Source organism: Lepisosteus platostomus, chromosome 8 (genome assembly GCF_059453375.1).
Source record: "Lepisosteus platostomus isolate fLepPlt1 chromosome 8, fLepPlt1.hap1, whole genome shotgun sequence".
NCBI lineage: Eukaryota > Metazoa > Chordata > Actinopteri > Semionotiformes > Lepisosteidae > Lepisosteus > Lepisosteus platostomus.
Window position 1 is genome coordinate 19,371,396 of NC_142618.1, and position 14,882 is coordinate 19,386,277.

Genomic DNA, 14,882 nt, shown 5'->3' on the forward strand with positions numbered 1-14,882 from the left:
AAAAAAGATTAAAGCTTGCTAAAAGGAATGGCATTTTTTTTTACATTTGTTCACTAAAAATGAGTTCACACATGGCTCTGCTGCAGAAAACTGAATGCCACACTATGAGATGTGCTAAGGTTCTCTGGATTTGAGGATGTAGGGCACGTGCCCAGCATTCCTTGCAAGTATAGTGTCACACAGCGATAATCTGAAGCGTGAAGCAAAACGTTTTGTACTGAGCGCACGCTTGGCTGGGCAGCTGGATTGATAAAACCCCCCGCAGTGACTCATCACAGAAAAATAAATTCTGGTTAAGGGGGGAAGGGGCTTTTTCAATGTATTCATGAATATTCTAACTGACAGAGTTATCATTTTGATAATTATTCAACATTGCTCCCAGGCCAGGCTTGCAGCTAATGTAGTGGAAAGGAAGGGGGCAGAAGAAGTTATCTGCTGTATGGTGAATAGTTGGGAGTGCAGTGTGCCAGCCTTGAAATTATGTTGCCAGCAAATTTCCATAATCTTTTCTGATCACTGTTTCTTTGGAGAATCGAGAATGTATGCTGCACATAAAGATATTTCCCAAAATAGGCTGCCGATCACTCAGCACAATTAAACATATTCCTAATGGCTTAAATGGGTACTGTTCAGGTGAAACTGGTATATTATTCATGGAACTATTATATCAAAGGATCTCTACATTTATTAAATGTTTTATGGGGTTAGTGAAAATTCAGTGTGCTACACATCCAAGCACTACAGCAAACGAATAGCTCTTATTAAGTGCTTTTAAATACCAGATTCAGTCATTCAGGGAGGGTCAGGACAAAAATTGTCAAAGGATAAAATAAGAGTATTCAAATTGCTTGTGGGCTGTATGTTGTACAGTTTATCACTTACAAACACACATAACATACAGACATGGTCCAGTTTTATTGATGATCTGCTTACCACTCTCCCTTTTATACTTCCAGTTAATAGGCTGTGGTTCTTTCCACAATCCCCCTGTGTGTGATGTTGACCAGTATCACAGCAGGTGGTTAGACACAGATGCATTAAAACGTGTTCAGTGTCTGCTTTTCTTTTAAGTCAGGCGTTTTTTATTTTTCAGTTCATAGTTCAGAAATGGAATCAAAATTAAATTCAGATTTAATTAAAATCAGACTTCTGCCCATTTTGGGACTTTTTACTCTGCAGACTATGTGCCATGTTTGATTACAGCATCCCCTCCAGAGGGAATGGGGAAAAAATCTGCTCAATGCTCCTGTAACAAAATCCGCTGTGCTCTGCTGTAAACCTGGCCTATTATCTAGGTATTCAAAGCTGGACCAATATGAATGTTCAATTCCAATATGAATACGTGGCATGGGTAGTGCAGTGATTAGCATTGCTGCCTCACACCACTGGACCCATGAGTCTAATTCCAAACCTTTGGGGTTATCTGTCTGGAGTGTGTGTCTGTGTACTATAATAATAATAATAATAATAATAATAATAATAATAATAATAATAATAATAATAATAATAATAATAATAATTGCTTACACTTATATAGCGCTTTTCTGGACACTCCACTCAAAGCGCTTTGCAGATAATGGGGACTCCCCTCCACCACCACCAATGTACAGCATCCACCTGTATGCTGTATGCCTGCGTCTGTGTGTCTGTATGCAATATGTATGTGCCTGCTACTTTAGTCGCTAACTCCTCTATGACTCTGTAGTGGTTAAAGTGGATAGAAAATGGATGGATACACAAATAATCATCCAGTACATCTAATGTTGTGGCAACTGACACAGATGTCATGTACTGTGTACCACTTGCTACACTTGTATCTTGCGGGCATAAATACATTTATTCAGGAGATTCTAATCATATTAAAATCTTGCATGTGGTCTTTCAAATTTGAATTTATGTGTGAGCTCACATGACCTGACACTGTTTTAAGCTAGTGACAACAGAGTTACCGATCTAAACTGATCTTGGAATCTAAGCAAGGCTTAGTTGCGTTTGGTCCATACAGGAATGGGAGATGTCTATTGGAAAAAAAATATGCTTCTGTACAGTATGTGATGGTGTGCCAGAAAGGAGCACAAACCAATGTCCCGTTATGGTGACCAGGGACAATGTATTGTAGAAAGTGCCATCGTTTGGATAAGACGCTAAAGATTTGAGATTGACCGAGATTTTGACTTCTTGATTGAAGTTACCATGACAAATTTTGGGATGAGAAGCAATGTTAGAGCATAAGAACACAAGACAGGTTACAGACATTGAGAAGGCCATTCAGGTACAGTAGTTAGGTACTGTAGGTAGCAGCTGTTTGATTCAAGGAAGTCATCCAGCAAGTTCTTGAAAAAAGCCAGAGCATCATTTTCAACAACCTGGATAGGCAGTTTGTTTCATACTCCCACAACTCTTTGGGTAAAGAAGTGCCTCCTGTTCTCAGTTTTTTAAATGTATCCCCACGTAGTTTCTACTTGCAGTATGCTCTCTGCTTCTTATTTCACTGTTCATTCTGAAAAATACCTCGGGGTTGGCTCTGTAAATATCTTTGAGGATTCTGAATTCTTGAATCGGGTCCCCTGTAGTCTCTTCAAACCTGAAAAAAGGTTCATTTCCTTCAGTCCGCCAGTGCAGAACATCCCTTTAAGTTCCTAAACATATCTTTTCTGGACTGCTGAGACTGCTAAGTTAACATCTTTTCTACAACTCAATTTAAAATTTGGAAAGTTGTGTAAATGAGGTCTCTTTTTTCTTTTAATGGTAATTAGTAGGATACCATCAGGCCCTAGGTATGTATTAATCTTCAGCGCTTCTAGTGCCTGAATCACTTCTGCTTCTCACATGCTCACACTGTTTGATACAAAACTTCCACTGCCTGAGGTATGCTGTTGTATTCTTAGTGGACATCTGAATAAAATATTTGTTAAATACATCAGCTATTTTCTGACCAAATCCCAGATTTAAACTTTTGTCTTGAACAGCCTTATTTGAAATTGCCCCTTAATCCAGTAGGTGAAGCAAGTTCTCACTTCTTCACTTGATCTGCTGTGTAGCGGGCCTGCTGATACCCAGTGACTGTGGAGGGTCACCCTGAAGGGTGCTGCACTTCACAGCTACTGTAGATGAAAGTAGTCCCTTTCTACTGCATATGCAACTTGATCTGGCTTCTTTGGAATGAAGTGCTATTTAAACACAAGGAATTAATATTGATACAGGGCACTTACCAAATATGTATTTACATGTAATACAGTTTGTAACAGAGTTTAGAAATGATAAAACTTGTGGGTTATTTTTATAAGTTCGTATCAGTGCTTATGGTAATTTATTTTTGTGATTGCAGCCAGAAGTTCACTTGCTCCAGACCAAATCAGCAAATTAAATCAACTGAGAGTGATGTATTCAAAACCGTCAGTGACACTTTATCATTGAATATCCAAATCTCATTTGAGACTGGTGAAACAGAAAAGGAGCTTTTTTACAATTAATTTTACAATTAATACATTTTAATTGGATTGTTTTAAGGGATACAGTCAGCCTCATGGATTCTAAAAGGGTACATTTGCAAAAAATAAAAGGTTGAAAGATTTGTTTAAAGGGAAAAGGAGAGGCCTGTATACTGCATTTAGTGTTATAAAATGGTGTTGACATACTACTTCTAATAAATACGCTTTTAACAGTTAAATCAGTAAGCTCTTATTTTGTATTGCATCATCCTAGTGGAATATGTCCTTTAAGAGGTTTAAGGTGGAAAGCTAGTAGGTGATCTAGAAAGGGAAAAAAAAACAGATGTCAGCTCTGAAGAAAAATAAAAAGCACCGCGTTGTGGCTGTGGAGCCTCTCCAGGTGCATGGGAGACAGAGGATGAGAGTGAGAACATGAAGAAATGAGGTGGGGAGGCAGAACTGAAGAAACATCAGTTGAGAAGGGGTGCAGAAGGTCATGTGGCAATTTAGTACAGTAAATGGGGAAAACAGCAGAGAAGCCATGTGATCATTCTGGCCAATCGAGACAATTCTTGTGTCCTCACAAAGCTGTTAAGGAAATACCCGCACTCAATATTATGCTAATGCAATTAATAATGAGTGCAAATATCAGTTAAGCAGAAAATATAAAAAGGTAAGGGATAGTTGATGGTACTGTATGACTGGCATTTGGAAGACAGAGCTCTAGCATTGTTAGAATGGGGCTTGATGGTACTTAGGGTGAAGTACTCAGTATTCGCGAAGGAATGTGCACAATAACAAAAAGAAAATTAAGAAAATATCACATTTAGAAACATGCTAACCGGCCCCTACCTGGAGAAAGGACGACAAGGATTGACCTGTGAGAAGGTTTGTACAAAGTAATTGCCAGGGAGACAAATTTGAAGTAAAAAGTGAGACACTGATATCTGTGAATAGTTTAAAAAGAAATCCTTTGCTCACTGAAAGATGGTAGCTGGTGTGATCCTCATTTAAGGATCAATTGAGCTTCTGATGTCCTTCTGAAATTGAAGTATGGGTTCACTGAAAGGACAGTATAATCATGTCCAGGATTACAGGAAGAAGACTGGCTAACCATTTCAGGGGCAAGGTCAGAGCACTGAAGACCAGAAATCTCTCCAGGCCAAAAATTTCCCCACTTCACCTCTCCAGGCTACAATTACACTTTGCTTTGAATTTCTACTCCCTTCATCTTTCTTCCTCACACCTGGATAAGATAGCACTGAAAAGGTTGAAACACTGCTTTTTTTTTGCTTTAAAATTTTCAGTATAGAATTAACCTTATGCTGTTTGTTCCTGTGTATATTAAGATTTATTGAATAAATGGTTTGTCTCAGAGCACTGAAGCCCTGGGTTCAATTCCTGGGGTGCTATCCGCGTGGATTTTTTATGTTCTCCCTGTGTTTGTGTGAGTTTCCTCCATTAGCTCCAGTTTCCTCACTCAGACCGAAGACATGTTGGTGTTTTAATTAGCTTCTGGGGAAATTGATCCTGGTTTGAGTGTGTGTGTCTGTGCTTGGTCTGTCTCTCTGCCCTCTGATGGACTGGTGTCCGGTCCAGGGTGTTCCCTGCCCTGTGATGGACTGGTGTCCGTTCTAGGGTGTACCCTGCCCTGCGCCCCTTGCTTGCCAGGATAGGCTCTGGCTCCCCCATGACTCTGAATGGGAAGAAACGGTTAGAAAATAAATGGATGGATTTAATGAATAGTGAAATATTGAACAGCCCAATACTGGATCCGTCATCCACCTAAGTTATCTTCTGAGAAATTTGTCCATTAAGAAGAATGTCAGCCGTGCTGATATGTGCTTTATTGTACTAATGGTGGATATGTACTGTAAGTATTTTGTAATGATTAACCCTTCCATGCAACTCATTGGCATTCACATACAGTACCAGGTGAATCGTATGATACACACACATGTGTGTGTGGGGGGGAGGGGGACTGCCTTGTAGCAAATGCGTATGCTTTTCTTTTGAAACTATTTAAACAGAGATAAAATCATTTATTCTATCTGTGTCTTGCTGGGCATAAAGGAAAGTCAATGAGCTACACTCAACTCCAAGGGCCACAATTGATCAACTGCGGTACAATAAATGTGCTAAGATCCTGAGAAAGCAATTATAAGCAAAATAATGTCAACTTTTTATCTAAGTGCCATTTGACTGCATTAAATGCTTGTCATGTAACCAAAAGGACTGGTTACCTGAGAACGTTTGCAAATACAGTCTAGTTTGTCCCCACACAGAACTTTGCTGCTTTCCATGGTCATTAGCTTGGATTCAAATCAGGATGTTCAAATGACCAATGCAGCTTCTCCATGTAATTTTCCATGAACAACAAAATAAAAGGTGTGGCTGTAATGTAAGAAGTGTTACTATACCACGAGACTTAAAAAAGGCCCAGTGTTTTCACAAATGTCTTGAGCATCTACTGTATAAGCCAACCTTGTTTATGGAAGCTACACTCCAAATAATTCCAATAATTTCATCAACAAGATGAAATAATTTAAAAAAACTTAACTGTTGTGTTCTCTTTAAAAGGATACTGTATCTTGCCTTTTGGTATTCTGTCTCTATCCTGGTTTCTTTGAGTCTTTTTGTTGAATTTGGTGAAAACAGTGAAGGACAGGCACCTACAATACTTTTTTTGCATAATTAAAAGTAGTCCGGTAATATAAAAACTGAAAGTGCATCCTATAACATTTCAATGAGCTCAAGGCCAGGGAACCAACAAGAACGTCCCTAATGTTGTTCTTCCTTCACATTAACATTCAGTGTATAAAATGCTTGAGTGCTTACAGCTGTTTTCACTTTTGAAGAGTGAAACAAACAATCGTAACCAAAATGCATACAGCATGCTCAGAGAGAGAGAGATGAGACCACTAATCTGTGGACAACAAGAAAATTAATAAATTCTGAGACAAAATAACTAGAACAGGGGTTTCCAAGCCCAGTCCTGCAGAGGGGTAGCCTTTCAAGTTTTTTTTTTCCAGCATAACACTTAATGAGCTATCAATTTAATCAAATTAATTATTGCCTGAATTGGGGCAGGTTAACAGACTCAGCTCTCCAGGTTCTGCCACTTTTAAAAACATAAAACCTGCAGGACTGGAGCATTCCAGGACTTAATTTGGTACTGTACAGTATGTGAAGCTGAAATAAGTAACAATAGAACGTAGTTTCATCAGAATGTTTGCAATACAATGACAGTAGAGGCTCTTCTGATGATTTTACTTTCATTCATGCCTTTTCTATAGGCAGCACTAATTTATTTACATCATTTTGTCTTCAGCCGCATTTAAGTAACGATCATATTTCTTGTTTCTATACTGTATATAAACTTGAGATGTGAAAGCTACAGTACGTACATCTTGGACGTAAAGCCATGATATGTCCAGTGTATTGATTGCAGTGCTACTGCTTGGAAGTCTGTTCTCATTAAATGTCAGAAGCTAAGCCAGATAGTGTCTGGTCAATCCTGAGACGGGAGACTGTGGCTGTATACTGCGGCGTTTGGATGAGATATAAAACCTGAGGTCCTGATTTCTTAGTCACAGAAAACCTTGTGTCGTGTTTGAAAGAGTATGGATAATAGTCCTAGTTAAATTACTCACAAGGCTTTGACAACCTGGCCAATCTGAAGACCCCGCTTGACTTCTTTACTCATCTCCTGTGCAGGGAGGGCTGCTGGTATCCAATGACTGGCACTGAAAATAGTGCTACAGTACTTCACTTGGGTTTCATTGTGGTTAAAAAAAGCCATGCAAATGTGATTGATTCTTCTTATTATTGTTATTTTAAATATACTGTAAATGATAGACCTTTAAGCATTTGTATGATCATTTGTATAACACATAAATCAGGTTGCTCCATTTTAACCCTGTTCCAAGAAGTGACTCTCAGGCCATCCATGCAAACGCTTTGATGTGCTCAGTTGGACCTCCTTAGTATAAGTAACAATTTGTCATTCAAAAGAGTGCTCTATTTACATGTGCAAAATAGCATCATTTGATTTGTCTCCCTGTTTTGTTTTGTTGTGGGCAGGGCTGAAATATACTTTGTTTAAGTGGGGAGTTTCAGAAAAATCACAGTGGTTTTGAGCCATAGTTGTACCATTTCCCTGACTGGTTGGAACTCAGAATTAAATTATTGTAGTTAATGACTGCTCACAAAAAAAATCTCAGCAAAGATGTGGTATCTTCTAATTGCACACTTTGTTTAACTCTCAGATCTGAAACCCCACGTCACCCTGTTGTGGTTAATAAATGCACATCACATAACTCATATCAATGCCCTGTGTTATACACTGTTGCATGTTCTGTATCTCTTTGGGATTTCAGATTAATTTGGGGTTTTCAAACACTTAAAGCAAAGCATAAAAAAAGGAATGTTTTTAAGTTTTGTAATTGACTTCTCTTCCAGAAAAATACAAACCAACTAACAAGTTCCAAGTTTCAGGTCAAATTTTTCATACCAGAAAATTCACGTTTTAAATATTTAGTTGTAATTTAAAAGATGTTTCTGTCTTGTGGTGATTCACTTGCTTTATTTAGTGGGCCTAAATTAGGATTACCCCTTAGCTGCATTTTAAGAGCCGGTATTTTAGCTTGTCATTTTCAGTTCCTAATTTTTATTTTCATCTGAGGTTGATCAGAGTCGGTTTTACCATATGCATGAGTTTTGTCAGAGTAGGTTCAATAGGAGAGGAAGGTGTTATGCAGAACAGAAAATACTTCATTTTTGGTCTTCATTAGTATTATGAAGATGTATCCTGTATGGATTAAATCCTGTATAAAATACAGTGTATTGTTTTGAGATAGAAAATACTAATTCTCATTTATATGGCAGTAATTTAATTTCACAAAGAAGGGTTTTAGAATCATTGACAGATACTGTACAGTTCCTTGCCTTCTGGATGGAGTTTGCAAGGTCTTCTTGTGTTGATACCGTATGTGTTTTCAGCAGGTGCTCCACTTTCTTCCTGATGGACATACTGTATGTTTACTTTACTACTACTTTAATATTTTAAAGACAATCAATCAATCAATTGACTTTGAAATATGAATTTATTAATATATGTTCCAGTAACAATATTTGCTAGGTGCAGTTCAATATTATGAATGGTAAGCAGAGAACACCTACTGTATGGCTTCTTATTTTCACTATTTACATCGGGCTTTAAATTCCAATTACCTGGGAAGGGATGTACAACTACAATAACCACAATGCATTGCAAAGTCAGCATATTTCAAGAAAAACATGGAACTTCTCCTAACTACATAACCTGGGTGTGTGCTCTTGTACTTTCATAAGGTATTTACAAATGGGAGAATATACATTATGTCAGAGTCTCATATTTGTTTCAAAAACAAAATATAAAAAACAAACCCACAAAACCACCATAGCATGAGAGCTACTGTAGCTGCATCACCCTGGGATGCATTGGCCACTCAGCTAAACATAACAATAAACAGCTGGTTAAAACTACTCATTTAAAGATCTTGACTGTCCAAAGACATTAAATGCTGCCTTTTAATGTATCAGATATTTCTGTTATATGTGATGTGTTTCATGAACATCTATCAAACTGAAAAGATGGCTTTTTTGCATTGTTCAGGTGTTTCTGCCCAGCTGACAAACACCCGACTCCGTAGAAACACCTCAGTGGGGACTCCTTTTTGGATGGCACCAGAGGTAAGTATCAGTTTGTATCAGGCTCAGTGTTTAACTTGTTGAGTCAGAAAGTTGTTTTCCTTAGAAACTGCTTGCTGGGGGCAAGGCCCGGAAGTTCCTCCGTGTTTCTGCTTGTGTTGCAGCTCTAATATGTGGTCACTTTCATGGCTGAAGATTAGAGTAAGTGTTACATGCTTACTGTGGTGGAATAAATACACTTATTAACAGAAGTGTGGATTTTTGTTGTGTAATAAGGCTCCAGATAAGATGGACTTGTTGTGGCAGATTTGTACATGAAATATGTGGTCAGTGCTTGCATGTTGTGGGCTCTTAAGAGCAGGATGTTGTCAGCTGTGAGATTGTAATTGTACATTTAAACTTAAGTGCTAGTAGAACTTAGAACTTGATTAGCTAACTTGGTTACTACTGTATATTAGAATGATTGCCACAGTTACATATGTATATGTTTTGAAAATTCTTTTTTCCCTTTTAGAGTAAAGAGGGTTGGTAATATAACAGACTTTAGAATCATTAGACAAGACATACAGTGCGTGTCTAATGCTTTTTTCATTAAGCACTCAAAGTTAACAAGAAACTGTGATGCACTCTTCCAATTTTTTATGTGTAATTCATAGAACGACCCTGTGGTATTAAGTACTGTATTTAAGTTATAGCTTGTAGGCTTGTTAGGGTAAATTCCGTTTGCTGATTTTAAACTTTTGTGTAGCTTTTGGTTTTGGCTATAGCACTGAAAGAATGTGTTTTATGTAAACTTTAATTTGTTGTAAAAGCAGAGAAATTCCTTTTTGATATTTAACTTGGGTGATGTTTTTACAGTAAGTAGATATATCAAGCAGGATTTCGCCTGTAGGTCACCAGAGAATATGTTTACATAAACACTTTGTTTATTAAAATCAAGAGTGAGAGGAGCTGGGTATGATATAATGTGTCAGAAACTAAGTAGAAAGCAAAACACTGCGACAGGTGTTTCATAGCAAAGAATGCACAGAAAGAACAGTAGGATCTTGATGATGGTTTACGTGCCGCGTGTGAGATTCAGGAATTTCCCATAATGTTATTGGAGGCTGAGCTGTGTAAACACACAAACCTACAAACTGAACAGTACGAGCATAACAAGTAACTGGTGGATTTTTGCACCTTTATCCTGAAAGAATTTCAGAAGAGGAGCTTTGCTGGACCAAAGTAATTCTAAATTTTTTGTTTGTTTGTTTAGGTTTGTTTAACTTCACAGTAGATTTAAGGTGACATACCATAGATTTGTTTCAGTGTTGCTGACCTAGCAAGATTCAGATGGAGCTGAAGTTTAATAACTGCATATTTATTGTGGCTGTTTACTGTTTATTGGCTGTCAAAATGTTTATTGACTGTATCTTTCTTTATATGTAAAAATACAAGATTATTACTATTCTAACTGCTAACAAGCTGTCAACCATTGTTATTTTTATACAAGTATATTACACAAACTATTATGTAAGCAGCTAAATATTATGAACAGTTTCCTAATATGTTAACAGCTACACAATTAACCATACCTTTATTAGAAAGCTTTTGGAAGTTGGTAACATTTTTTTTTTAATTTAGCAACAATGTAGAGTAGTAAGTAAATACAGTACTTACTCTATGTACTTCTGAAGAATCACTATGCAACTATATTTCAGGGATTCATCTGTATTTGTAAGTGGTGAATTTTCTCGTGGATTTCACTACTTAAAGACGTCAGTTTGTTGCTACATAAAAGCGTACTCTTAGATACTTGAAAAAGCTATTTTTCACCTTTTGCCATCTTCTGAATAAGAAAAAAACACAATGGCATTCTAACTAGTCTACTTTTCACTATGATGGCCACTAGATAGCCAGAATATACAGTAGTACATATTATAGTTTCAGGGATGAAACGCATTTATATTAATAGAATTGACTATTTTCAGGTTAAAGATTTTAAACTGGTGTTATAAATCTATAAGTTTGAACCGCATTTGTTTATTAATGATCTACATTTTGCATTGTTAAGGAACAAGTAAAGGTTTATTCCGTGCTGAAAAGAGAAGAAAAGAAACAACGTTTCGGCTGTGGAGCCTTCATCGGGTGTGATATCTTGCATCGTTTTTATACAAAGTATATATTATATTATAAGTAGTGGTTTAGTGATACGGTAATTACCTGTGATTGAAACATATAATGCACGGCACTTAAAGACTCAGAATGTCAAATGCGATCTTGCAAGAGATCCAACCACAAAGGACTACTTTGACCTTTTCCTTTAACAAATCTGGATTTTAGTCTTTGATTTTGGAGCACGTAGTTTCCAGTACATACTGCATCTGTGAGAATGACAAGTGAATTTTGTAATGTAGTGACAAAGCAGATGACAGTGCCACAATGAGCATGGGGTTAGATTACCCATCTAGCGATCTGGTTTTGGGTGTTGTTGAAGAATCATTGTGAGGCTTTACACGTCGCTGAAAACGCATAGCTTTACATCATTTGTTTTGTCCTGAATGTGCAGTTCCATTGTTGCCAGTGTTGCACCTCTTAAAAAGTTAAGGTTAAAGAGAGGCCCGCCCTCTCTTTCACCTTAACTTCAGCAGACAGCTCTTTTCTGAGCCTTGTTGGAACAGTCCTTCAGCCGGCTCAAACAAGCCTGTTGGCAGCACACCCCTTCAGGGAGTTCAGACCAGTGGAATGATGCTGGCAGGGCTTATTAAGGAGTCTCTCTCCTCTGCCTTCTCTCCAGGTCATTGCATGTGAGCAGCAGTTAGACTCTACCTATGATGCTCGCTGTGATGTGTGGTCCCTTGGCATCACGGCAATCGAGCTGGGAGACGGGGACCCCCCGCTTGCTGACCTTCACCCTATGAGAGCTCTCTTTAAAATACCAAGGTAATGTGAATCAAGTTATCAAAGAGTATTTCGCATACTTCATTCAACGACTTAAATTCTTTCCAGTAAGGGGAACTTCTGTGGAAGCTGCTGAGCTTTTCTTTTTCCCTGACTCATTCTGCTGCTGAAACCCCCAGCCAGCATCCCAAGTGGGAAAAAAACCACGAGTTGAGTCAAGATTCCTTCCTTCTTTCTAGTTTTAAAGTCTTTAAAGTCTTTAAAGTCACACCCAATTTGTGATACTTTCTACTTGTACTGTAGTTGTGACTTGTACTCTAACAGAGCACACTGCACAGGTCTGGAATGCTCTGCACTTGGCCACCGGTAATGTAACTATTTCAGCTTTCAACAAAATGTAAATGCTATTTTTGGGATGTCTGAAATTATTTTCTGTTTCCTTAAATTTGTCTCCAATGCAGTTCAAATTTGAAAAGACAACAGTACGCTACAGTCACTGAAGAGCTTTAAGTATTTAAAAGTGAATACCTTTCCTATTATTCTGACATGCTGTATAATTATTATAATGTCTGTGAAGGAAAAAGAAAATTCACTATTGCAGCCACAATTGAAGGCAATTAAAATATACATCTCCTATTCCAACTAAACTGTTGCAATGGTCTTTAAAAAGAATTAGTGAGCTGTTAAGCCACTAATTGATGATGTGTGAATCTCATGTAGTTAAAATATAGCAGTTTAAAACTTTTGCAAACTTTATTCATTATCAGAAACATTTTATACAAAGTCAAAAAACATTTTTATTTCTATTTTCTTTTTTCTTTTAGAAAAGATTGTAATAAGATTAAAAGAATGGTAAGAAATGTCTAAAAAATTAGGCACGAACATTAACTTACCCTTATTGTCCTATGTGCTGCCCTGTTTAAATATTTTTTTAAATAGAACCAAGATATCTGTACAGCCTTTGCTGTTGTAAAGATACCTGACATTTTTGTAAAGACTTTTTGGTAAAGACTTTCCTATTTTCCTGATACTAGAGAAATCCAGATTAAGAAATATTTGTATTAACATTTCTTTAAAATATAACCCACAAAACATTCATAACTGAAAATCCCTACAGTACCACTTAGAAATGTGCTCCCATTTTCTAAAAAAAACAGAAAACATTCTGGCTCTTAATGGTTTTGTTTGTCTTAGTACAGCTTAGTGTTTATACAGAATCTGTTAGATAACTGTTCCATCTCTTATTATTCTGAACCATCTCCATAAAAATACATCTGTTTTTCAGGCTGTTTCAGAAGCTAAAGCATTATCCATTCATATTTGGATTCTGTACAGCACAACAGTATCAATTATGAGTGTTTGAAGCCTGAGCCAATTCTTTCTAATTGGGTCACAAACCATTGTTGCTGTTCTACAGTGCTGCTTGGGGGCTTCAGTTAAGGGGATTCATCAGGTTGCATTCATACAGCATTCACGACTCCCCTACAATAAGCCTTGTAAACACTTGTTTGAATTGCTCTTCTCGTTTAATTTTTATTGGTACAAGGAGTCCTAGCATAGTCCCTTCTGTGTTTGTTAGTCAGTGAATTAATTTGTTGTTTTAACGTTTTGAAAGTACTCCAGAAGATCAAAAGAGATTTGACTTGAATAGACAGCACGGGGATTTAAAGGTATCATTACCATAACATGTTGTTCACATGGATGCTTGTTTTCAGAACACGAACAATATAAGCTAAAGGAAGTATCAGTTGGAATGATTCCACACCAACAATACAAGGCTTGTAAAAGCTGTGAATTTTGAATAGGTGTGCATATTATGTGCAATAAGAACATTGAGCTATGCCTGTAGGAAATAACCAAGGTGGAATAGATTCTGCATTTGAATATTCTAAAGGCTACTGTCTAGAAAAAAGGAGCACAACTGTTCTTTTGTGTTGTGTGCTGGACTCCCAAGGCAAAGAAAAAGTGATATATTTGCAGTGGTTTAAGCACTGTACAAAGATAAGATCACTTTATTGGCCATATACTGTACAACTTCTTGCATTAGGAATTTGTCTTTTCACATACCCCAGCTTGCTCTCCATGAGACACACATCTTGGTTAAATAAAAACACCGCTCTTTCTATAAATGTTGCCCAGAATGAATCATCGACATTACATTGTTTGGTCTAACCTTATCTCTGATCTAAAGCTTCCTCATGTCCAAATCATACGAAGTTGGCATATTAGGTCTTGTGCAATCGTATTTTGAATAATCAACTCAGTTGTACTGCACAACAAAGGGAAATTAAAGGTTTAGAGCCCTTTGGACATGAGGAAGTTTTAGGGCAGAGAAAAGGTTAGATCAAACAATGTTATATTGATGATTCATTCTGGGCCACATTTATAGAAAGAGTGGTGTTTTTATTTAACCAAGAATTTTGTTGAGGTTTTCTGTACAAATAATAGACTACAGGTAGGAAAGTTATTGCTGAAAACGTATTTTTGTTCCCTCTCAACAGTAGAAGGAAAACATGGACTATAGGTTCCACCTATTTACAGTATGTAAGCCAATGACTGTAAAATAATTTGGACTTGGGACAGTTTTAGGGTGGAGCTACTGTAGGGTTAGAGTTAGTTTCCTACCAGAGAGATCCAACAAAGTAATATGAATGATTTAATATAGAATAAGTTTATGGATTAAGTGTTTTTTATCCTCCATTGAATTTAAAAAGTCTGGTTTTAGGTATAAATCCAGTATGAGGTCAGTGAATATCGGAGATACAAATTACACTGAAGTTAAAGATGAAAATAAAGTCAATCGGACCTTTAATTTTTTATAACCCTAACCCTTTCTTCACCCAGTGCACAGCCCTCCTCTTCATACTATTACAAAACGTG

General features: G+C 37.1%; 1 protein-coding gene across 10 annotated transcripts in view; it reads left to right on the forward strand.

Annotated features, from left to right (window-relative positions):
- The window catches only part of myo3a (myosin IIIA), a 125,060-nt gene that overhangs the window by 57,017 nt on the left and 53,161 nt on the right, over positions 1 to 14,882 (forward strand). For 9 of the 10 annotated variants that reach the window (XM_088642761.1, XM_088642760.1, XM_088642765.1 and 6 more), the window contains exons 6-7: positions 9,088 to 9,164; positions 11,899 to 12,044. In XM_088642761.1, the coding sequence (XP_088498887.1) occupies positions 9,088 to 9,164; positions 11,899 to 12,044 (223 nt within the window). Of the gene's footprint in view, positions 1 to 9,087; positions 9,165 to 10,237; positions 10,347 to 11,898; positions 12,045 to 14,882 lie in introns of those variants that run through there. The other variant, XM_088642764.1, reaches the window with a different exon arrangement.